The sequence below is a fragment of the Notolepis coatsorum genome (genome assembly GCF_963971535.1).
Source record: "Notolepis coatsorum genome assembly, chromosome: 15".
NCBI classification, from domain to species: domain Eukaryota; kingdom Metazoa; phylum Chordata; class Actinopteri; order Aulopiformes; family Paralepididae; genus Notolepis; species Notolepis coatsorum.
The window spans coordinates 8,635,512-8,661,275 of NC_140179.1; the positions used below are offsets into that span (position 1 = coordinate 8,635,512).

Genomic DNA, 25,764 nt, shown 5'->3' on the forward strand with positions numbered 1-25,764 from the left:
AATATATGTACACTTGACACAACACGCAACCACATTTTCACAACTTTTATTTAACTACTGTACATTGCAAAAGTAGTATACTTTTCAAAAAAAGTGCTTAATTTATGTGCCACATCTGCAACATCTCCTGCAGAAAGTGCTTAATTTATGACTGTGCAACAACTGCAACATCTCCTCTTCAACATTTCAATATAAAAATAAAATAAAAAACAAACAAGTGCATGATGTGCATCTGAACATTCTAACATCAACACTTAACAAAAAAACACATTTATAGTGCAGCTGAGCTTATGAAAAAGTGCTTCATGTCTGTGCAACAACAGCAAATCACAGCATCTTATTAGCACTTATTGTCCACTCTTAACTCTCAAACATCAGGGGGGTGGGGGGCAGACAGGCCTAGCCTACATACACACATCTAATGAGAGCGATTGCACTTCTTTGACTGGGCAATGGCAAAGAAAGAGGGTTCATAGGAAGTGAGGGCTACCCGCAAACAGTGATGCAAATGCTCATTTGTCAAGGAGGCACGTTGCTTGTTTTAATGGCATTCATGTGAGAGAAACTGGATTCACAGGTGTATGTTGAGCCAAACATTGTTAGCACAGATATTGCCAGCGTTTTTATTTTGGGAAATGTCTTGACATGAATACACTTTATCCAAAATGTTGTGGTGGATTCATTCTCAAGTGCCTGCTTCAGAGCAGATGATGCTTGCATGTCAATTATTTCAAGTTGCAGGAGACCTTCATCAATGTGAAGTGATGCAAGGAACTTTTGTCCTTTTGTGGAAATAGCAGCTACATTGGCAAATGGGTTGCTCACAAAATGCATCAATTCTCTGGACATGTCAAATTCATCAAATCGACTTGCAAAGTTTTCCCTCAATTTATCAATGAAATCTGTCATTAATTGAGTGACTTTTGGCTCAATTGTGCGTGTTAACGTTGACATGAAAAGAAAAAAGTAAAAAAAAAAGATATTAAAAAAAAAATGTTTTTTTTTTTTTTTTATTATCATGTAATCTTTGGCGGGCCGGTCAGAATCATCCCGCGGGCCGGATCTGGCCCGCGGGCCGCCAGTTGAATAGCCCTGACGTATATGTTTAATGAAACCAACAAACGGTTATAATCTTACACATACATGTGAAACAAATATGTAAAAAAGAAAAAAATTATAATAATAATAATTTTATATATTTTTCTTTCATTAAAATTATTAATTTAAGATCGAGTTTTCTCATAGCCGCGAGTAATCGGTTACTCGCGCCCATCCCTAGAATCCATACATGTCTGGCAAACCCGTCCCTAACCCCGGAGTCCAGACATGGCCATCTCCGACGAGCTCCACTACCTGGAGGTGTACCTGACGGACGAGTTCGCCAAGGGACGCAAGGTGGCCGACCTCTACGAGCTGGTGCAGTACGCAGGCAACATCATCCCCAGGCTGTGAGTACGGTCCTATATCCCAGATGTTATGAAGACTTGAAAATGCTTTTCTTCCCGGTATAGATTCTGTGTACCTCCTAGGGCTGGGGGCGATTCTTGCTAAAATGTGATTTTTCTCTCCAAGAATTGAGATAACGATTCTCTCACACGATTCTTATTTTTTCAATAAAATCATTTATTGCACTCTTTCTTAAACAGACAACATAACATATGAAAGTGCTTGACTTAAACTTAAACATAACATATATGAAAGTGCTTGACTTAAACGTAAAAGTCTCTTGTAACATACAAAATAGCTCGAGTCAGAATCGTCATCATTTAAAAGTTAAGTAAAAAGTTAAAAAGATAATTAGTCATAATTTTGAAATGAGATCGCATAGGTCTATGTATCGAGATTGCGATCTTTTTTCGATTAATCGCCCAGCCCTAGTACCTCCATTGTGGTTTTTATTAGTGAGAATTCATTATCTCGCCCTACAAGATCAGTGCACCCATGAGGGCTTAATCACCGCAACCCACATTCCACAACCGCATACCTTTCTCTGAGCACCTATGAAGAGCTAGTGCGCCCGTTTAGTTATTTATTTATTATTTTAACTTTTATTTGTCTTCGACTCAGAGTTGTGGCATGTGCCAATATGAAAATTCCATTTATTATCTCGGCCTAATTCTAAAACACACTGCAGTAAAACAATAACATATATACTCAACCACAAATGAACAGATAAAAAATTTATAATAATTATGTCTCCACATTGGGGTGAAAAGCACACAACGTTGCTTTGTGAAAGGAGTTTTCTGTACCGTTTTCATATACAGTAAATAATCCCTTTGTTTCTGGACACAGTGGATTCTCCACAAAGCTTTACGTTGATTGTTCTTGAGCTTCAGCTTCCCCTCTGACGTAAGGACATTGACAGAGCTGACGCGATGCACAGATCGATGCAGACGCTAGTCATTACCCCCCTGTATTTGGCCTAGATGGAATAAGAAGTACCGGTAGGTCTGTGGTAACGCTAGGGCTGCTCGGTTACGGAAAGGATCATAATTGCGATTGTTTGGTGGATATTGAAATCATGATTATTAAAACACGATTACTCATTGATTTGAGAACATCGCATGGCGATGACTGGATTTGTTTTTCCATTCCTAGTCGACCAAAGGCTGCCTTTCTGTCATCTTCTACAAGTCACCAAATGCTGCCTTTCTGTCATCTTCTACAAGTTACCAAAGGCTGCCCTTCTGTCATCTTCTACAAGTTACAAAAGGCTGCCCTTCTGTCATCTTCTACAAGTCACCAAAGGCTGCCGTTCTGTCATCTTCTACAAGTCACCAAAGGCTGCCCTTCTGTCATCTTCTACAAGTTACCAAAGGCTGCCTTTCTGTCATCTTCTACAAGTTACCAAATGCTGCCTTTCTGTCATCTTCTACAAGTCACCAAATGCTGCCTTTCTGTCATCTTCTACAAGTCACCAAAGGCTGCCCTTCTGTCATCTTCTACAAGTTACCAAATGCTGCCTTTCTGTCATCTTCTACAAGTCACCAAATGCTGCCTTTCTGTCATATTCTACAAGTCACCAAAGGCTGCCCTTCTGTCATCTTCTACAAGTTACAAAAGGCTGCCCTTCTGTCATCTTCTACAAGTTACAAAAGGCTGCCTTTCTGTCATCTTCTACAAGTTACCAAAGGCTGCCGTTCTGTCATCTTCTACAAGTCACCAAAGGCTGCCCTTCTGTCATCTTCTACAAGTTACCAAAGGCTGCCCTTCTGTCATCTTCTACAAGTTACAAAAGGCTGCCTTTCTGTCATCTTCTACAAGTTACCAAAGGCTGCCGTTCTGTCATCTTCTACAAGTTACCAAAGGCTGCCTTTCTGTCATCTTCTACAAGTCACCAAAGGCTGCCCTTCTGTCATCTTCTACAAGTTACCAAAGGCTGCCTTTCTGTCATCTTCTACAAGTCACCAAAGGCTGCCCTTCTGTCATCTTCTACAAGTTACAAAAGGCTGCCTTTCTGTCATCTTCTACAAGTAACCAAAGGCTGCCCTTCTGTCATCTTCAAAAGGCTGCCTTTCTGTCATCTTCTACAAGTAACCAAAGGCTGCCCTTCTGTCATCTTCAAAAGGCTGCCTTTCTGTCATCTTCTACAAGTTACCAAAGGCTGCCGTTCTGTCATCTTCTACAAGTCACCAAAGGCTGCCCTTCTGTCATCTTCTACAAGTTACCAAAGGCTGCCCTTCTGTCATCTTCTACAAGTTACCAAAGGCTGCCTTTCTGTCATCTTCTACAAGTTACCAAAGGCTGCCGTTCTGTCATCTTCTACAAGTTACCAAAGGCTGCCCTTCTGTCATCTTCTACAAGTTACCAAAGGCTGCCTTTCTGTCATCTTCTACAAGTCACCAAATGCTGCCTTTCTGTCATCTTCTACAAGTTACCAAAGGCTGCCCTTCTGTCATCTTCTACAAGTTACAAAAGGCTGCCCTTCTGTCATCTTCTACAAGTTACCAAAGGCTGCCTTTCTGTCATCTTCTACAAGTTACCAAAGGCTGCCCTTCTGTCATCTTCTACAAGTTACAAAAGGCTGCCTTTCTGTCATCTTCTACAAGTTACCAAAGGCTGCCGTTCTGTCATCTTCTACAAGTTACCAAAGGCTGCCTTTCTGTCATCTTCTACAAGTCACCAAAGGCTGCCCTTCTGTCATCTTCTACAAGTTACCAAAGGCTGCCTTTCTGTCATCTTCTACAAGTCACCAAAGGCTGCCCTTCTGTCATCTTCTACAAGTTACCAAAGGCTGCCTTTCTGTCATCTTCTACAAGTTACCAAATGCTGCCTTTCTGTCATCTTCTACAAGTCACCAAATGCTGCCTTTCTGTCATCTTCTACAAGTCACCAAAGGCTGCCCTTCTGTCATCTTCTACAAGTTACCAAATGCTGCCTTTCTGTCATCTTCTACAAGTCACCAAATGCTGCCTTTCTGTCATCTTCTACAAGTCACCAAAGGCTGCCCTTCTGTCATCTTCTACAAGTTACAAAAGGCTGCCCTTCTGTCATCTTCTACAAGTTACAAAAGGCTGCCTTTCTGTCATCTTCTACAAGTTACCAAAGGCTGCCGTTCTGTCATCTTCTACAAGTCACCAAAGGCTGCCCTTCTGTCATCTTCTACAAGTTACCAAAGGCTGCCCTTCTGTCATCTTCTACAAGTTACAAAAGGCTGCCTTTCTGTCATCTTCTACAAGTTACCAAAGGCTGCCGTTCTGTCATCTTCTACAAGTTACCAAAGGCTGCCTTTCTGTCATCTTCTACAAGTCACCAAAGGCTGCCCTTCTGTCATCTTCTACAAGTTACCAAAGGCTGCCTTTCTGTCATCTTCTACAAGTCACCAAAGGCTGCCCTTCTGTCATCTTCTACAAGTTACAAAAGGCTGCCTTTCTGTCATCTTCTACAAGTAACCAAAGGCTGCCCTTCTGTCATCTTCAAAAGGCTGCCTTTCTGTCATCTTCTACAAGTTACCAATGGCTGCCCTTATGTCATCTTATGATGAATTGAAAATGGGGGACCCTGATGTAAACAAGGCTGTTATTGGATGGGCTCCGCCCATAAGCGCTTTGAGTGACAGTCACCCACACAGTCTGCGAGTGGCAGACAGAGAGAGATATAGAGAGATTGAGGGGGATACTAATTAATTTCGCCGCGGGGGGCATAATCCCACGGGACAATGCATTGGTAACTCGTTTCAAATGACAATATATACCTCTGAATATTATTGCAATTGCACGGATCGGAATACGGGCGTGCACGTGGGAGCATGCGCAAAGATATTTTGACAGTGATATGCGAGTACTCCCGACAGAGAGAGATAACCTCCCGCGCGCGCGGGGCAGGAGCTTCTCTCACACACACACGCATGACAGAGAAGCTCCTGCCCAGAGGTTGTGTGTAAATGCTCCGTGTGTGTGAGAGAAGACGCATCCCCGCGGCGCACACACATTTTTACACACACTCCTGCGCGCAGTCCCTCTCTCTCTCTCTCTCTCTCTCTCTCTCTCTCTCGTTCTCTGCTGTCTGTCGGACTCTGCACCCTGTTTGAGTCGCTCTGTTGAGCGAATTGTGGGCGGTGACTACAACCACAGAGCCAATCAGATCACAATCAGCTCAATCAGTGCCTTATTCACGTCAGCAATACAGTCAAATCAGAACGGCTTAGTTGAGTGAGGGAAGATCTCGTGAACTCGAGACTGGACTGATGAGTCAATATGATAATTAGAGACACAGACCACGTTGATATAATCCCCCATTGCTAGGAAACAATGCTAAACACTGGAAAAGGCCATTTATAATGCATGGGACCTTTAATAAAATGTTCAATCAATCTTCTACAAGTTACCAAAGACGTTTAAAAATAACTGGAGAAACACACTGTGGCTCCTCCTCCCTCTCAACACCAGCTGAAACTACTGTTGGAGCTTGAGGGGGAGGAGGGGTGGGGCGCACCGCTGTGAAGCAAAGCGGTGCGGTGCATTTCCAACACAAGACAAAATGAGAGCAACAATAGTTCATTTACATTTATTATCTTGTTTTCATGATCGTGCGAAGCCAAAGTCATAATTGACATTGAAACTTCATTAATCGCCCAGCCCTAGGTAACGCCATACATTTCCCTTAAAGAAAACATACATGTAAATGCTGATCATCTGTTTGTAACCACGTTAACCATTGTGGCGAGCACTGGTCCAAGGACACGTGTTGGATATACTACATGATCTGACTCACCTTCTCTCACCCCCCTCCCCCAGCTACCTGCTGATCACCGTGGGGGTGGTGTACGTGCGCTCCTTCCCCCAGTCCCGCAAGGACATCCTGAAGGACCTGGTTGAGATGTGCCGGGGGGTCCAGCACCCGCTGCGGGGCCTCTTCCTCAGGAACTACCTGCTGCAGTGCACCCGCAACATCCTGCCCGACGACGGGGAGGAGCCGGAGCCGTGAGTCTCACCAATCATTCACTATTTGTAAAGGGGAGAGTGATGAAAAATTGAGGAATTTAAATACTTGGCGGCTAGGTGGTGCAGTGGGCAAGGCGCTCACCACCAATGCAGGAGACGCTGGGTTCGAGCCCAGCTCTCCGCATTGCTATCAGCTTGGCTGGTCGTTCATACTAATACAATTGGCAGTATTAGGGGGTGGGAAGCTGATGGGTGGGGATCGGACGTTGTGGACAGCGACTCCTACAGGTCGGTTTGTGCGCCTGCGCAGCAGAATCGGGAAGCGACAGGGGCGGCGTGCCCTCCAAACGCAGACCCCCGACGCTGAGAGATCGCGCTGTGCAGGTGAAAAGATGCGACGGCTGCCTCCTCGAGTACCGGAGGGGACACGTGATGCAAGGCTTAGTCCACATTGCAGCCGACCAGTGGGAGGCATGGTCTAACAACGTTCGAGACAGGGGAGGGTAAAATTGGACGATACGAAATTGGGATGGGAGAAAAATATAAAATGGGAGAAAAAGTAGATAAAAAAAATAAAGGAATTTAAATACTTGGAGAGAGTTAATCTTGACTCAAAACTGAAAACACATTAAAAATGGCTCATGTTTTAAAGTTTAACATTCTGAATTTCCGCCATATTGGAAATTCTTTAACAACAGAGGCAGCTAAAAAGTACCTAAATGCTATGATCCTATATGAGAGTGCATGCCATGCTGGACACAAGCCAATCAAACTACCTTAAATCCGATCAGATCTCTGTATGGACAAGCTCTGAAGATATTGGACAGAAAATCTGACCTGGAACGGCTGCAGAGCTGTGATTGGCTGCTGCCCTGAGCTGGAGTTCTGCCCGTGTAGCCTAGTTCTCAACAGTCACGAAATACACACTCAAAGGGGCGTGTTGTGTTAAAGGGGTGTGGCTGTGTTAAAGGGGTGTGGCTGTGTTAAAGGGGTGTGGCTGTGTTAAAGGGGTGTGGCTGTGTTAAAGGGGTGTGGCTGTGTTAAAGGGGCGTGTCTGTGTTAAAGGGGCGTGGCTGTGTTAAAGGGGTGTGGTTGTGCTAAAGGGGCGTGCTTGTGTTAAAGGGGTGTGGTTGTGTTAAATACACAAATACAACTCCAAAACGTTCCTGTACACAGGTCACAACATGTTTACAGGAAAGTTTTGGAGTGTATTTTGTGACTGTTGGGAACTAGGCTACACTGGCATACCTACTTCCAGTGAATGACTCTAAGCTAGGCTAACAGTGCGGCTGTTTCCTAAGCCTAATGCATGCACAGAGAAGAAAAGGGTATGTATCTGCTTGTCTAACTCCAGGGTAGATGGCAAATAAGCTAATTTCCCAAAAAGTTGGTGTGTTATTTTTAACTCATTCAGCGCCAGCGATTATATTATTGCCAAATCAAAGGTATATAATAGGTATTATCTTTCATCATGAACGCATCAAAGGGGGGGGTCGTTTTTGTGATGCTCTGATAGTCAGCAACGGCATACGTTTTGAATACTACATACGTTGATCCTTGCGATCGATGTGAAATCATTGTAGGATCAAAGTAGGATTGATGTCATATAGTCCTTACCTTTGCTAGGAGTTATTCCAAAATTAATATTCCAATTGTCTGATCGCGATTTCCAGTATCGATGTCCATCGGGTCCCTGACATGAAATGGCACAAAATATGCATTGTGTGCTGGACGCATTCCAAGTTGCTCGAATGAAGCGTTTCACTGGCCTGGGTCCAAATTCTACGCCCGGACCATATAAGTATACTCGCCCGGACCATATAAGTATACTCGTTATTGGCAATTAATGTGTTAAGAGGTTAAATAAACAAATAAACAAACAAACATCAACCAATGGGGATCCTTGAAATAAACAAACGAACATCCACCACATTGGCCGTCCTTAACGACGTGTGGTGTGTGGTGGTACTGCAGGGGGGAGGAGGCGATGACCGGCGAGATCAACGACTCCATGGACTTTGTGCTGCTGAACTTCGCGGAGATGAACAAGCTGTGGGTGCGCATGCAGCACCAGGGCCACAGCCGCGACCGCGAGAAGAGGGAGAAGGAGAGGCAGGAGCTCCGCATCCTGGTGGGGACCAACCTGGTGCGTCTCAGCCAGCTGGAGGGGGTCAACGTGGAGAAGTACAAGCAGGTGAGACGGTGTCTCTGGGAGTGGATTCATGTTTGTGTCGTGTCGTAGTGGTGGGGGGGAATAAAGGGGCGTGGCTGTGTTAAAGGGGCGTGGCTGTGTTAAAGGGGCGTGGCTGTGTTAAAGGGGCGTGGCTGTGTTAAAGGGGCGTGGCTGTGTTAAAGGGGTGTGGCTGTGTTAAAGGGGTGTGGCTGTGTTAAAGGGGTGTGGCTGTGTTAAAGGGGTGTGGCTGTGTTAAAGGGGTGTGGCTGTGTTAAAGGGGTGTGGTTGTGTTAAAGGGGCGTGGTTGTGTTAAAGGGGCGTGGTTGTGTAAAGGGGTGTGGTTGTGTAAAATATACTCCAAATACAATCAAAATACAACTCCCAAACGTTCCTGTAAACATGTTGTGACCTGTGTATTTACCACGTCTCCCAGTCACACGAGCGCTGCGCCGCTGCTGAATTAGGACCGCCGCTGCTATGAACTAGACTATTCAAAAAAAAAAAAAAAAAAATTATTATTATTATAATATTATTATTATTATTTTTTGTATCATTTCATTTGGGCTGTGGGGGGTGCTTAATGCAAAAGACTGACCTGAGGAAAAGGCTGCAGGGAGAAAGCACTGCAGTCTAGTCGATTTTGTGTTTTGACCACAAAGTTCATCGTAGATCAGCCTCTTTATTCTGCTCTCAAAGTGCACCAGATTGATGCATTTAACTTTAAAATGTAAAAAAAAAAAAAGAGGTTCCGGGGGGCATGACCCCGGACCCCCCTAGAGGCAGCTGAATATTTTTTCAGGGGAAACACTGCGTGTCTCCTTTGGCTGCGGGTCCTGGGGCGCATGGCCTGTCATTTCTCTGTGGAGTTTGGATGTGGGGCGTGGGATTTGCTGGTTTTCCTCGTGGTGGCGGGGGTGCCGGGACCGGGGGAGATGGAGCGGCCCGCGGGGGTGGCATTCCCGTCGCCGTGCATGGCGGTGTGAGTGGCGCGCGGGCTGTTTGTGTTTTCCCTCGGTCATCACATGCTTTATCAAGGGGTGTGTCTTGGATGGGGATCTGGTAGGGATTGATGTGTGAGGTGTTTGGGGGACTGACTGTTCCGGGGGGGTTCACATGCCTTCGAGCGACATTGTATTTATGTTATGCCTATTCTTAAGTTTGCACGTTTACATTGCACTACTTTTATTGTCTTTTATACCTATTATTATGTCTACAATTTATGCATTGTTTTTATTCTGTCAATTGTGTGCTGATTTTATGCCTATGTTCATCTTATACTAGTTGCTGTGTGGCACTCTGGACTGCAGTCCATGTGTGAAAAAAGTACTATATAGATAGTTATTAATATTTATTATTGTTATATTGTGGAAATGTGTGCATTGAAATGTCTGTAAAGTCTCAACGACATTGAAAATGAGGGTGATCTCAATTGTCTTTTTGAGAATAAATCAAGTCAAGAGTTTTATTTGTCACGGCATACAAGCATACAGTGAAATGCGGGGGGTCATGCCCGCAGCGATGTGCAACACAAGTAATAGACAGGAATAGGACATTTGTGCAATAATAATACGATGTGCAATAGGGGCATGAATAAAGGTTTGAATGAATTTAGCTTTCAGTATCAGATTGTAGTATTGGGGACATTCTCGGATACCAATACCCTGCTTTAGCCTGGTCTTGACCTGATGTCCAATACCAGTATCGGTATGTGTTTATGATTGATTAGTATTTATTAGGGGGCGACAGTGGCAACAGTGGCTCAGGAGACAGGAGGTAGAGCAGTCGTCTGGTAATCCAGAGGTTCCCGGTTAGATTCCCAGGGCAGCGTGTCGAAGTGTCCTTGAGCAAGACACTTGACCCCTAACTGCTCCTGATGAGCAGGTCGGCACCTTGCATGGTCGCGCCTCCGCCGCGTGAATGTGTGATTGACTGGGTAAAAATGTGAGGAACAAATCGTGTAGCGCTTTGGACAGGGTTCGCACAAGGTCCTTCCTTTTCACAAAAAAAAGTCAAGGCCTGGAATTCCTTGAAAACAGCCAATTTTTAACAATGTGCTTAAAAAGTCCTTGAAATTCAAATCAACCATTTGCATTGAATGTTTTGTTCATCCATGATCAAATTGTTGTGAATCAAGAAATAGTTTTTTTTGTTCTGTTTTAATCAAATCTGACGAGTCGCTGTCTCGCGCGCTCCAACTGCTTTTCCTCATTTCTTCGCGTGTGATGCTCTACGGAACGTAGGCCAAATGCGTCCACATTTTTATAGGATTCTATCACATTTTCATAACAATAGCACCCTGCGCAGTTTTCATTGAGGTTTCTTACAAATTAACGATGCTTTATCTTGTCCTTTATATGCCGATTTTCATTAGAATCTTAAATTGTACCATATGTCCCCCTTTAGACAACATATGTAACGCTACCAGCGCACTTTTGTTAAGATAATTAGTTGGCCATTCTCGGTCGCTATACCGAGGTCGCAGTAATAGTTTAACGCTGTTCAGATCACGTCGGAGAATATAGACGCATCCCAGTGACCTGCGACCTGTGCTAACGCTCTTGGGAAATGCAGTGTTGTAGTTCTCAACATTTTCAGCCTTTAATTTTAAACCAATGCTGCCATCTACTGACAACAAAAAAGCCGCCCCAAACCCATTCTAGAGATTCCCACTTTTTGCTGGGAGTGGGGCGTGGCCGTATTTCGTCCCAGACAATAAGAGTGGCTGCAATTGGTCACCGTGACGTTAGCTTTCTCTAGCCGACAAGCAGGCCAAGAAGATGCTTAAAAAAAACAGCATTTAAAAGTGAATTGTATCCTTCGAGTGAAAATGTAAAACAGTGCTTGGAAAAGTACTTAAAAGTCCTTGAATTTTATTTTGCAATGTCTGTGGGAACCCTGTTTGGATAAAAGCTGTTCTATAAAACCATTTGACCGTTTGTGTCTGTCCTCCCCGTCTCCCCAGATCGTGCTGCCAGGCGTCCTGGAGCAGGTGGTGAACTGCAGAGACTCTCTGGCACAGGAGTACCTCATGGAGTGCATTATTCAGGTAAACACAGGAGTACCTCATGGAGTGCATTATTCAGGTAAACACAGGAGTACCTCATGGAGTGCATTATTCAGGTAAACACAGGAGTACCTCATGGAGTGCATTATTCAGGTAAACACAGGACACCTCATGGAGTGCATTATTCAGGTAAACACAGGAGTACCTCATGGAGTGCATTATTCAGGTAAACACAGGAGTACCTCATGGAGTGCATTATTCAGGTAAACACAGGACACCTCATGGAGTGCATTATTCAGGTAAACACAGGACACCTCATGGAGTGCATTATTCAGGTAAACACAGGACACCTCATGGAGTGCATTATTCAGGTAAACACAGGACACCTCATGGAGTGCATTATTCAGGTAAACACAGGAGTACCTCATGGAGTGCATTATTCAGGTGAACATAATAATAATAACTAGGGCTGGGGGGCGACAATAGCTCGGGAGGTATAGCATTAGTCAGGTAAACATGCACGTGGCTTCTGTTGCAGATGGTAAATTTGAATTCAACATAAAAACTGGACTTTGAAGAAGTCTTTATTCGTAGCCCATTGCTACATTGTCATGCAGCAACACACAGATGGGCGACACATAGGATTTTTCGGTGGCCGTTGAAATGTCGAGATTCAAGATTGTTTATTGTCATGTGCACAGTTCAGCAGCGGAACCTATCGGACCCGGGGCGGGGCCACATGCCCGGGCCCTTTAAACCCAATAAAGCTTGACATTATATCGGGAGTCCGGGGTGGTAATCTGACGCTCGTGCGTAAAAAGTCGCATACAGTCTTAAGATTACAATTTAAAACAATGTTTGAAAGAAAACTAACCAAAGAAAAGGTGTAATATTTAAGATTTCGTTTCTACAAAGGGTATATATATATACAGATAATGATATAACATGACATAAAGCCAACAAACTACAAGAACAACGTAAGCATAGCCTAATAAAATGACTACATTTCTGACACACCATTCACCACGGACCACGAGAGCAGCTCGTGGCGATGTCCCGACTATAGTGCTCTCCTGGGCAGCTTGGTATAAACTCCTCATCCTTTGCTTTCAGTAGTGTGTTGGGGTGAAATGCCTCAAACATGTTCACAGTTGCATTTAAACTGGTGAATCTTTGGGACAGTTGCTGGATGATTATATCGAGACATGCATTGAAACGTTCACCCGAAAGTTTCTCTCTGCGTCAGTGAGGCGGCTGTCTTCAGAAAGTTCATCAAAGTGACGCTTAACTTTCCTGGCCCTGCGTTGTTTCAAACTGTGTTTGACTTCCCCATTTAGTAGCCAGGGCAAGAGTGGCGGACTTCGCCTCACCAAATTGTCCCCTATAGGTTACTCCACCAAAAACACTGATGGCATTTTGCAGTAGAGTAGATGCTTTGAGAATATCCGCGTCTTTTGCAACAAGCGCATCATGGCGAGATGACCAGCGAGTGGGACATAAGTGTTTTAATGTGATACTACACGAAGTAACAACAACCATATCAACATTTACCACAAACTCACGTTTTCTTGTTGACAGTGTGTGTCCGTGATTGTAGCCTACCTGTAAATCTGGCTCACCCCCACTAACGTTGTTGGCGGGCTGGGGCTCTTCAACAACTTAAGGTTCCTCCCGCAGGAGGAGAGTAGGGCGGCAAAAATATACATCTATAGCTTGGACAATTTGTCTTTTCCTTGGTCCCTTTTATCTTTTTCTTTGCGTTTTGTCGCTCCACTTTTGTGTTTATAACTGCTCCCGCTCATGCTTAGGCAGTGCTCTGTTGACAAGTGATTGATGATGACGTTCATTTACGTATGATGTTGATGGACGGCTGATGACGATTTTACCCAAAATACATTTGGAGATGGAGACAATAGAAGGGATTCACTTGCAATTTTTCATGTTTTAATGTTAAATGTGAGTGTGAAAATAGCAGCACAAGTTCAACTCATTATTATAGGCTACGATGCTTTATACCTAATATATGACCACAAACGTCAGTGCACTCAGTGGCGCGAGGCAGCAGGGCCCGCCTGCGAATATCTCTGGGGCGGAGCCTGCTGCCTCGGCGACGGGCCCCCATTGGGTCCCGACCGTCCCGGGCCCGGGGAGCACCGCCCCTACAGCCCCCCCTGAAGCCCCGCCCCCGGCACAGTTAACCCATTTAGACCTAAAACGCCTGCTAAAAATTCACTATATAGCCTGCATATACACACAAATGTGTTTCCCAGTTGCAATGGGTTAAACAGACAGTTTGCCATACAATGAAAATCTTACTTTGCTAGTCTGCCCTTCACACAAAATCACACAATACTTAACTAAAACGTAACATATTTAAATACAAGTGAGTGCTAAAAAATAAGGTAAAAAATAGATAAATATAATATATACAAGGCACAGTGAGTTACATTGCACGTTCCGATTCAGTGTTTACAATATAAATGGCGGTGACCGTGGGTCACAGCAGCAGTTAAAACGTGTAAAGAATGTACTCTCTGCGGTTCACCCCCCCCCCCCCCCCCCAAGGGGAGAATAACCTGAGATTCTGGGTTTCAATCTAGACCCAGTTTTTCTTTTTTCTAAGTCAAACAGGAATGCCAAATGGATGGGTACGTGTCAAAAACAAAGTAAATATTTAAAAAAAGGAAACAAGGTGTTAATTGAGCAGAGATAGTGGTGTGACAACCAGGGGTGTGCTCGCTGTTCTCTCCGGACACGTGTTTCTGACACACTCTATATTGCAGCGGGTCTCAAGTTGGGTGTCATCAAGGCTGGTACCATTTATTTATTAAATCTGTATTTAGGGATTTGGCATTACACATAATCAGGCAATTTTAATTGCAGGGATTCCTGTACATAGACTTACAGTATGTATGGTGGCTAGTAGGGGTGGGAATGAATGAATGAATTTGATTTGTATAGCGCTTTTCCAAACACAGTTTCAAAGTGCTTTACAGACATGTTAAAAACAGCAAACATCAGGAAAGGTGAAAAATCGAAATAAAACAATAAAACAATAAAAACAGCTTATGCAATCAGAGCTGACCTAGACCCACCAGTTTCATCACGATACGATATTGATTCTTTGGACAACGCTACGATATTTGCCGATATCAAAAATTCTGCCACGATACAATTCGATTCAGGTGCCTGCGATCGATATGAGAACATCATATGCCCATTTAACACAATCAGTAACAGATCAACTCAAAAAAGGCAACGAAAATATCATTTGACATTTTTATTTTTGAGCTGAATGAACCTATCTTTTTACTTTGCATCGATCCTATTGGATCATTGATAATTAGATGGATCTGGATCGATGTATCGCCCCAGCCCTAGTGGCTAGGGTTGTCACGGTGATGTGACAACTAAACATTTTACAAAATGACGCTCAATATCTATAGAGCGCTTACTTTGATCTTTAACGTTATGTGGCTACATTGATCTGCTGTGTCTCTACATCTGGTTTTAATACAGTACATATTCAATGATTAGTATCCATTTTGACAAACGGAGTTGACGTTAGTTTCTAATTAAAAAATAAACCAACAGACGGTAATACCTTCCGTCACTTTTCTATCTTTTCACTGACTGACTCAGTGAATCACAGTATTTTACAAATTCACATTTTTTATTTGAATATTGCCACAGATGTGCAAAAATGAACTGAATGTGTTTTATTTCTATGAAAGAAAAGAAAGAAAAGCATACAGCGGGCTATTGTGAAGCGAATTTAGTTGACGACGAGCCCTAACGCTCCACACACACACTAACCACCTTCTGCTGTCCTCCGCAGGTCTTCCCAGATGAGTTTCACCTTCAAACACTGAACCCATTCCTGCGCTCCTGTGCTGAACTGCACCAGCATGTCAACGTCAAAAACATCATCATCGCCCTCATTGACAGGTATTGACAATAAAACCACCAATATAAAATTAACACTGTACAAAGAAATCTAATGAATATATTTCAGCAAGGCCATTATCTTATTTCAGAGGCAAAAAAGAGAGCAGCTATTCTTTTTTTTCACTTCAATATAAGATGAATACTGTTACTTGATCTTGGTCTCAGCTGGAAGGCTGCACGGATATGATATGTTCGGTACATATGTCTATACCGAACACTGTGACCTTATTTTCTTCTTCTAAATTACATGCTATACTATGTTATTTGATACTATCTTGTCTAGCACAGTCTCTGGAGCGTAACAGTAAGAAGCATTTTGTATGAAAGTATTCTGTACTTCTGTATGACAACTATTAAAGAAACTTGAAACTTGATATGTTGGGCAAGAGTGCATTCTGGCTCTTCAACCATCACACGACCCAGGTGGGGTCTATGATGAGACAACCTCAACCAGCACAACAGCCACCTCCCTATAGTCCTCAACAAGTCCAGGCACAGAGGTTCATTCTATAGGTTACAACATCATAAAAAATTAAACAAAAAATTATCAAAAACAAAAAACACATTATATTCACTTCATAAAATAAATCTCACCCCAGTGGGAATGAGGGGCCTCTTTTTGCTCTCATTCTCAATCGCCAACAACATTAAGTCCAGTGAGCATTTATTTAATATTCCACGCCACTTTTTGCAAAACTCGTCCCAGAGCAGGTTCCTTGTTTATCCCTTGACCCTGTGAGATATTGGAATAACACTGTTCCACGAAGGAGAGACCTTGTTTCTTTCTTCTGAAGCTGCTCAGTGTGTAGAGTATGACTCCTGCAGAAGCAATATCTTCCTGGACTCAGACTCTTGAGAAAGTGAGCGTATTCGCTCTCTTGCGTCCCTTAGTCTGTCGACATTGTTCCTACATTATTTTTATTAGAGGAGCCACGTTAAACAGAAAAAAAAACAAGATTTTATATGTCTGCACTTTGTGCTCATTTCATGTCTATTTTATTCTACTACTTATTGCACTATTTTACTCTGCCTATTCTATCTTACTCTTTTTATTATTGTCTATTTTTTTAAACTGAATCAAACCATAAACAATGTGGCCTGTTGGGATGTTAGATCCTAATGTGAAAAACTGTGATTTTATATGTCTGCACTTTATGTGCTCATCATCCTGTCTTTTTTCTGTTGTGAAGCACTTTGAGCTGCAGTGTCTGTATGAAAGGTGCTATACAAATAACGTTTTATTATTATTATTATTATTATTATTATTATTATTATTATTATTATTATTATTATTATTATAGAAATTAAGATAAATGTAAATATTCAACTTCAAAAAGGCCACAGTATGACAAAGCAGAAACATACGCCGGTGTAAACAAAGAGGCTCCGTTATGTTGTTGTGTCCTATGTGTTGCAGACTAGCCCTGTTTGCCCACCGAGAGGATGGACCTGGCATCCCTGCTGAGATCAAGCTGTTCGATATCTTCTCCCAGCAAGTCGCCACCGTCATACAGGTATTTCACATGGCAAGAGCAGGACCTTGGCACAGGCCTAATATTTACATATTTACTCTGTAGCTTTTTCATATATATACACGTGTTATACATGTACACTACAATGCACTTTTCAAGATTCAAGATGTTTATTAGTCACATACATACACGAGACATGTAGCGAAATGAAGGTGGCCATGCCCACCTTGATTGTGCAAAAAAATACAAATAATAATAGAATAAAAGAGAATAGATAATAGATAGACATGATAAAAGGTACTAAGATAAAATACTATACAATGCTAAGCTTACGAATTGCACTTTATTGCCTTTGCGCTTTGGTTAGATGCAAACTTCCATTTAGTTGTACTCTACTGTAATGATAAAATACACGTCATCTAATCTAATATTGTTCTGTATGACACGTTCTCTGCAGAGGCCTCCGGCAGTTTAAAGCATCTCTCTGGCTGTGTTGTTGGGTTCGATTCTGAGGCAGAAGAAACTCTTTTGAAAGCACGGGAGAATCATGCTAGTTAACTAGAGATACAACCTACAACCTACTTGAAGTGATAATACCTAACGTAACAATTTTCCAGTGTCTTTACAGAACCGCGCTCACATTATATGACTGCAGTCAGATGGTTAAACATCCAGCGGCAGGGTTTTAGATATGCACTATAACCTTTTCATGGAAACGGATCTAGTTTGTTTAGCTGTTTACATCAAGCATTTGGCGCAAGTTGGGCTGAAGAAGACGGAACCCTCCCAACAGTGATGCATGTAACGGTGAACTTGCCCTCATGAGATGTTCCGCTCTGGTACGACCAGTGCCGTGAACTCCGTAAGAAGCATTGGTCTTATTTCTAGAGCTTAAAAGTGGATGACACAAATGTAAAACGGCGCCTAAAAAACAATCCCTTGTGTCCATTCATTCACCCCTGTCTCTATCTCTCCCTCTGTGTCTCTCTCCCTCTGTCTCTGTCTCTCCCTCTGTGTCTCTCTCCCTCTGTCTCTGTCTCTCCCTCTGTGTCTCTCTCCCTCTGTCTCTCCCTCTGTCTCTCTCTCCCTCTGTCTCTCTCCCTCTGTCTCTGTCTCTCTGTCTCTCCCTCCGTCTCTGTCTCTGTCTCTCCCTCTGTCTCTCCCTCTGTCTCTCCCTCTGTCTCTCTCTCTCCCTCTGTCTCTCTCCCTCTCTCTCCCTCTGTCTCTCCCTCTGTCTCTCTGTCTCTCCCTCCGTCTCTCTGTCTCTCCCTCTGTCTCTCCCTCTGTCTCTCTCTCTCCCTCTGTCTCTCTCCCTCTGTCTCTCTCTCTCCCTCTCTCTCCCTCTCTCTCTCCCTCTGTATCTCCCTCCCTCTGTCTCTCCCTCCCTCTCTCCCTCTGTCTCCCTCCGTCTCCGTCCCTCTGTCTCTCCCTCCGTCTCTCCCTCCGTCTCTCCCTCTCCCTCTCCCTCTGTCTGTCTCTCCCTCTGTCTCTCCCTCCCTCTCTCCCTCGGTCTCTCCCTCCCTCCCTCTCTCCCTCTGTCTCTCCCTCCGTCTGTCCCCTCAGTCCCGCCAGGACATGCCATCAGAGGACGTGGTCTCGCTGCAGGTGTCTCTCATCAACCTGGCCATGAAGTGCTACCCTGACCGCGTGGACTACGTAGACAAGGTCCTGGAGAGCACCGTGGAGATCTTCAACAGACTCAACCTGGAACAGTAAGTCCTGGAGCACACGGCTGTTAGGGCTTGTGGTGGGAGGTTTGTACTCTTGTTTGTTTGTTCGTTTATTTATACATATAAAAACAGTTACCGGTACATATAATACAATACAATTAGGGATGCACTGAATGGTAAATTCTTGGCCGAAAACCGAAAGCCGAAAGGCCGAAAATGATTCATAGAATAGATTTTTTTTTACCAATGTTGTGGAACATTATGATTATAGAAAAATATATGATTATGGCAAAACTTAACTTAAATAATAAATAATCACTATTATGGGTCCATAAAACATTTATTCAGCACTTCTGAATGCATACAGTACATTAATTCCATCTTTTCTCTGGCTGCCGCAGCGGACATCTGTGCTCTACTGAGCGCACCTTTCTAGTCCCCAGCTGAATGTGCTCGCTTGACTCGGCACAGTAGACGCGCGACAGACAGACAGCGTCAATGTGAGAAACACAATCCCCCCCCCCCTCTCGCTCTGAATAATATGCATATTAGATCACTCAGTGATTAACCGCGACGGGCATATGGTGAATGGGGATGTAAAGGCATGTTGAAGACGCATATGTTGGACGCGTTACGCGCAGAGTTTACATAGGGGCGGTGCGACTCCCGACAGCGCGACATCATCACAACAACACGCAAGGTTGTTAGGTTGTTTCTGTTTCTGTGATTTATTTTCGGTGAAAAAATTCTTTCGGCCAAAAGCCGAAAGGCCATTGTTTGCCATTTTCGGCCGAAAACTTTCGGTGCCGAAATTTCGGTGCATCCCTAAATACAATCCACAAGGGATGTGTAGGAGAATTGCCTAAAAACCCTCTAGGGGCTTGCATGTGGCATTCACCAGGAAGCAAAATTACACTGATATATCAAAATTAAATATAAAATCCCCCCCCCCCCCCCCCCCCCCCCATACGATTTTGGGTATAGAGAAAACAACTAATGACAGGAAGAATATATAATGAAACGAAAATACAATAACAAAATACAACAAGCCACCAGACCACAGTTTGTAAAGGGAGCCCATATGGGGAATATTGGTGATCTAGGAGATGAGATTTCAGTGCTCTTTTGAACTTCAGAAAAGAATATTCCAAAATATGTGGAGTTCCACAACTTTGACCCTCGGTAGAGTAAACAAAACTGAGATTGGGAAGTGCATTGACCTCAAGCCCAGCCCTCTTTTCTTGATCCTCCAATCACAACTGCTGCTTCCCTTGGACAAAGATTCTGATTATTGACCACTGCACTTCCGCATTACTTTGAGCTCATGGAGGAGAGAGCGGGGGGGGGGATGAATTAATGTTGATGAGAGCCTTGATATTAACACTTTAATCGCCATGGGTTAAATTCATAATTTACCATCCCTCGCCAGCTCTATTTGTCTATGGAGAAGTTCCCCTTCTTTGCAGGGCTATAACTTTTTTAATTATATTGCTACATTGCCATTATTATGGCCCATTCAATGTCCTATATGTATTGTTCAGGGTGTAGCAACGTTAAACTTTTTCATTCACATATTTATACTAAAATATGGTCTAAAGTATAAGTATGTTTTTATCGTTTTCTGCAGCTTTCTTCAGAACGTGATTTATAGCCCTAAATGCATTATATTGATGATGAAATACAGTTTGGTAGCGATCGGCGCGAGATGAAATTTTCAACTGGACGTACTTCTAGAATGATCTACGTATGATCTGATGATGACCGGATGGGCGGGGGATCGTTTATAATTCCGTGGGCAGCGTTAGATGATTCATCCAGAGTGGGTCATATGTTCATCATAGCAGTTTATATGGAATAAGTTAGAAAATAACGCTGAATCTTACCGTATGTTCCTCGCGCCGTTGGACGATCAGCGTGGAGTAGACCGTTTTCGATTATGGGATGTTGATCCTGATTAACCATTTCCAGGTTGTATAATACTATATACGTCCAAATAACGTTGTTTATTGAGTTAGGGCGAGCGATTGATCATCCTGTGTGTTGAGATGGAGTCCGGCTACCGATCGCGAGTGCCCGGAGCACATATGGATGGGCACTTCCTGTTTGGCGCGCCCCTTCCTCTTGGCCGATCTGCCGATTGGCCACCAGATGGCGCTCTCGAACCGTTAGACAGTTGAGTGGAGCTCACCAGTACATGTCAGGGCTCCGGAAAGGAAATATGATTTCGATGACAGATTTTTGAAATATTGACATCAAAGACGAGTTACGGCATCTTCGGCAGAATGAGCATGGCTAGGAATGACGTCTTAACTCGTCCCCGGCGATCATAGTGTTAAGTAGGGATGCTCGATATTGGCTTTTTTACCGATATACCGATATTGTCCAACTCTTAATTTCCGATACCGATATCAACCAATATCAACTGATACCGATATATGCAGGGTCCCCCCCCCCCCCCCCCCCCCCCCAAAAAATGGTTAGGGTTAGGGAATTTGGTTGTGGAGCAGTCAAGGGGGGGGGGGGGGCCCCACCGTCGAGCATCAGAGGCAGCCTACGTATGGCTGTGGCGCCAGATGAGTCACAACAGCAGGTGCGGATGGGGTGGAGGGGGGTGGGTGGGGGGGTGGGGGTAGGGGGGGGCCTCATCAATCTTATCGCTTCCAGCTAGTACAGACCGTCCCCTCTTTCCCAGAATCACACATCGCCGGCGAGTCAACTCCTCCGCGTTGACCCTGGCCTCGGTCCGTTCCACAGCAGAAAGGATAAGGAGGGTGTGGGAAGGGGGAGGGGGGGGGGGGGGTGATAACAGATGCAGCTCGAGGCAGATATGCCGCATATAGTTAAAATCAGGTCAATTTTGTCTAATCATCGTCACCATCGTCGTATCCCCTATTACGGTACGGTGGCATTCTTATTTTCACGTCCCTGATTTCCGACGTGATGTCCAGTATGGCCTGTGACCGCGAAAGTTCCTCCGCATGGTTAGAAGCAAGTCTATCAAGAATTGTCTTCAAGCATGACTGTTCGTCTACATGATAGAGTTCGCCTCTTTCCAACATGGTCTTGGAGCTCAATTGTTCATCACCGCGCAGGGTACTTAGATCAGCGATCTTCTTAAACAGTTCCATAAGGTTTTCCTTGATCCCGGCCAGGGAAATCAACTTCTTCCGAATTAGCTTCAGACAGTACCAGATCCAGCAGCTGACGGTGCCCAGGCCGAGCAGCATGACAATTAGAAGATATACGTCCTCAACGTCGTTTATCTCCAGTGGGAAAAAGCATATTGCGAGCCAGGTCCCGTAAGAATTTATGGTGTATCCCGCCTGATAGCTCCCAAGAGGGCATAATGGGTCATCCGCATTCTGCTTCCTTGTAGAGAATATGCGATCAATCGCTGTAAAAGCCCAGCTTATTAGATCCATATTACGGTCAAAAGTCGAGTTGAGTTGAGGATTCTGCTGTAAAAAGAAAGAAGAAAAAGGCCAAAACATCTGAGCGTTCTCCAGCGAGTGCAGATCTAGGCTCCGGTGAAAAACGAGCTGTAAGGGCTGGTACGGACGTCTCCAAGCGGATAAGAGAGAGGCCTTGAGGTGTTTTCTCTGGAGGAGGGAGAGGAGATAAAAATGCGACTGCTCCTGGGAAGAGAGGAAGTAGGAGATTGACATTACATATCTCTTGTTGTGGAATTAACACAACATTATGCATACTTTTGACAATAAATAAAATCAGAATTTGTTCTTACTTGTTTGCCTGGGTAAATAAAGGTTATAGAAATGTAAAAAAATATATATATATATATATATATATATATTTTTTTTAAACCGATACCGATATTTTCCGATATCACATTTTAATGCCGATATCGGCCGATAATATCGGTAGGCCGGACATCCCTAATATTAAGTGGTTGTTGCTACGGCTGTGTGGGTGCGGGAGACATGATCCAATAGACTTTTATACGCCTGAGTCTCCTGAACACGGAGCGACCAATTCCAAGTCGATCGGCACTTTCACGGCCGAGCTATAGTCACTCTTCCGTACCTACTCCCGAATTACGCATGCGCAGATGAACCTGCACTCTGTGGGCAATCTGCGCATGCGTAGTTCGGGAGTAGGTGCCGCATTATTTCCACTCGCTTGGTTTTGCTCATACTTTCAACGTTACGCTAACTCCTCCAATCACAGTTGATTGTGGGCGGGCGGGCGTTGGCAGAATGGCTTGGTTCAGTGGGGGAGGTTCTGGTCTCAGCTGAACTGGAGGAATGGGACTGGGTAGAGGTTTCACATCTAGTCAGTGTTGGTACAACCCCACATTGCTAGAAAACAATGCAAACCACAGGAAAAGGCCATTTGTAAGATAGGGGACCTTTAACTGCTTTTAAATGCCCTTTCAAAATGAGAAATAGTGCTTGGGAAAGTACTTGAAAGTCCTTGAATTTAGTTTAGCATACACCCTACCTGGGTGTCATCAACCTCTTTGTCCATCTCTCCCTCCCTCCCTCCCCCCCTCCCTCCCTCCTCCCTCCCCCCCCCAGCATTGCCACCAGCAGCGCGGTCTCCAAGGAGCTGACCCGGCTGCTGAAGATTCCGGTGGACACCTACAACAACGTGCTGACCGTGCTGCAGCTCAAACACTTCCCGCCGCTCTTCGAGTACTTCGACTACGAGTCGCGCAAGAGCATGAGCTGCTACGTGCTGAGCAACACGCTGGACTACAACACCACCATCCTGGCTCAGGAGCAGGTAAGAGCTGAGCAACACACTGGACTACAACACCACCATCCTGGCTCAGGAGCAGGTAACTGAATAACACGCTGGACTACAACACCACCATCCTGGCTCAGGAGCAGGTAAGAGCTGAGCAACACGCTGGACTACAACACCACCATCCTGGCTCAGGAGCAGGTCTGCTCACACCTCCACTAGGGCTGAGACGGCATTTGGAAGAATCGATAAATCGGGACCAAATTATCGATAGGGCAATGCAAAATAAATTATTTGGTTCCGGTTGCTGACCGACCCTGCCGATTCATGTGAGACCCAAATTTATTTTATGACTTTGTAAAAAAAAAATACAAAATATTAATCTTTTTTTACAATAAAGTTTAATTAAATCTTAGTAAAAAAAAGTGCAGTCCATGTCAATAATGAGAATATATAAAAAGCAAGTATTTCACAATATTTGCACAGCTCTCTGACGTCAGGATATTTAGTGAGTAGTATTTAGGGGTGGCATTTTTAATACTACTACCTTTGTACATTGTAGGGCTGTCTTAAATACTTCGAAGCTCCGAAGCTTCGTTCGATGGCACGAGCTTCGAACATTAAAAAAAAATCGAAGTTTAAAAAATAAAAATAAAAAAATGAAGAAAATGGCATATCACAACTCTACAACAACTTTGTCAAATCACCTAAAAAAAACGTAAGTATCGTTGTACACGACGGCGACGCCACACAAAACATTAATAAGGCTATGACTAATGTGTTACCAAGTTGGCTAATTTAATTGTAATCATCTGCTTTTGTAGGTGCATTGTCTGATATAATTATAAATTATAAATTAAATATAATATAACTGTTTGCTTGATAGACGAAGGTTGCAACATAATTATGTAATATCATATCGTTGGCTGTGAGAGCAGCCCCACTGCACCCAGGCAGCGCAGCCGAGTGAAACCTTATCGAAAGGGGCTACTTAATTAATTAATCCAATCCACTTTATTTATAGAGCACATTTAAAAACAACAACGTTTACCAAAGTGCTGTACAAGTCCCACAACATAAGATTAAAAAAATAAATAAAAAAATATTATAATAAATATATATATATACCGGTATATTGTTTTTCTCGAAGCTTCGAATTAAAATCGAAGCTCGGCCCCGAAGCTTCGATTGCCAAAAAAAAATCTTTGAAGGTCAGCCCTAGTACATTGTACTTTTGAAGTACAGTGTCTTTGTATTTTAACCTTTAGTATTATGGATATTAAACATGCTGGCAGAGTACATGCATCCATGCAATTTTTATTAAATACAAATATTCCCTATCCATAGTCGCTGTGGGAAAAAATTTAAAATTAAATAAATTCCCTACCTACCCTTAACTAACTGACAACCAACAGGAACCAAACAATTTATTTTGTTAGGCCTAAATCGTGATATTTTTATTAGTAAAAAAAAATTTAATATTACATTACACAATGCATGACATGGACGCTTAGAAAACTCTCTTCCAACGCCTCTCTCCTCTCCCTCTGGTTCCTCTCAAGGTGGATGCCATCCTGAGTCTGGTGTCCACGCTGATCCAGGAGCAGCCGGACCAGCCCAACGAGGAACCCGACCCCGAGGACTTCGCTGAGGAGCAGAGTCTGGTGGGCCGCTTCATCCACCTGCTGCACTCGGACGACCCGGACCAACAGTACCTGGTGGGTTCATCTTCTAACCCTAACCCTGACCAACAGTACCTGGTGGGTTCATCTTCTAACCCTAACCAACAGTACCTGGTGGGGATTCATCTTCTAACTTGAAAACACAATTACTTTGTACGATCGTGATCATCGTTTTATATCCGTCTTTTAAAATTGTTTTCTCTTTTTGTTTTAATTTTTCAAATAAAAGCAAATATGTGTTCAAATTCATTTCCTGTCATGGTAAGATGCCGCTTCAGCGTACGCACACCATTTAACGTTTACTGGCGCTCGTTTGGCTTGTTCCGAGCACAGTGAGCAACATCGATCTCATTGCAAAGCAACATAATATGACGTCACTGATGAGAGAATTAAGTTGCTAATCACAGTTATTTGTCGGGCGATAATCGACATAAAAGTCCATGGCACTGGCTAATTTGTCTCAATATACTCTCTATTCACCTTTTGCTATGTTCATCCCGCTAGTATGTTGTTTCACTGGAAGAAAACTCTCCGGCCCTCAATGTAAATAGTAAAGTCCAATGCACACAGCGGGCGACAGACAGAATTTTATCGCTTCCATTGTTATGAATGAGAGAACCCACACAGCAGCAGATTTTCGAGCGACGATTGCGCAGCAACTTCTGTCGCCTGGCTAAATATGGCCTCAATCCTATTTTTCTTTGGCAGACAGGCGACACAGCAAG

At 43.7% G+C, this 25,764-nt stretch overlaps 1 protein-coding gene across 2 annotated transcripts in view; it reads left to right on the plus strand.

The window, feature by feature from the left end:
• vps35 (VPS35 retromer complex component) overlaps nt 1–25,764 on the plus strand; it is a 56,241-nt gene that overhangs the window by 16,528 nt on the left and 13,949 nt on the right. For both annotated transcript variants that reach the window (XM_084330126.1, XM_084330127.1), the window contains exons 4-12: nt 1,325–1,448; nt 6,240–6,425; nt 8,361–8,580; nt 11,522–11,605; nt 15,402–15,511; nt 16,929–17,025; nt 18,547–18,695; nt 23,189–23,396; nt 24,920–25,075. In XM_084330126.1, coding sequence (XP_084186252.1) covers nt 1,325–1,448; nt 6,240–6,425; nt 8,361–8,580; nt 11,522–11,605; nt 15,402–15,511; nt 16,929–17,025; nt 18,547–18,695; nt 23,189–23,396; nt 24,920–25,075 — 1,334 coding nt within the window. The remainder of the gene's footprint in view (nt 1–1,324; nt 1,449–6,239; nt 6,426–8,360; nt 8,581–11,521; nt 11,606–15,401; nt 15,512–16,928; nt 17,026–18,546; nt 18,696–23,188; nt 23,397–24,919; nt 25,076–25,764) is intronic.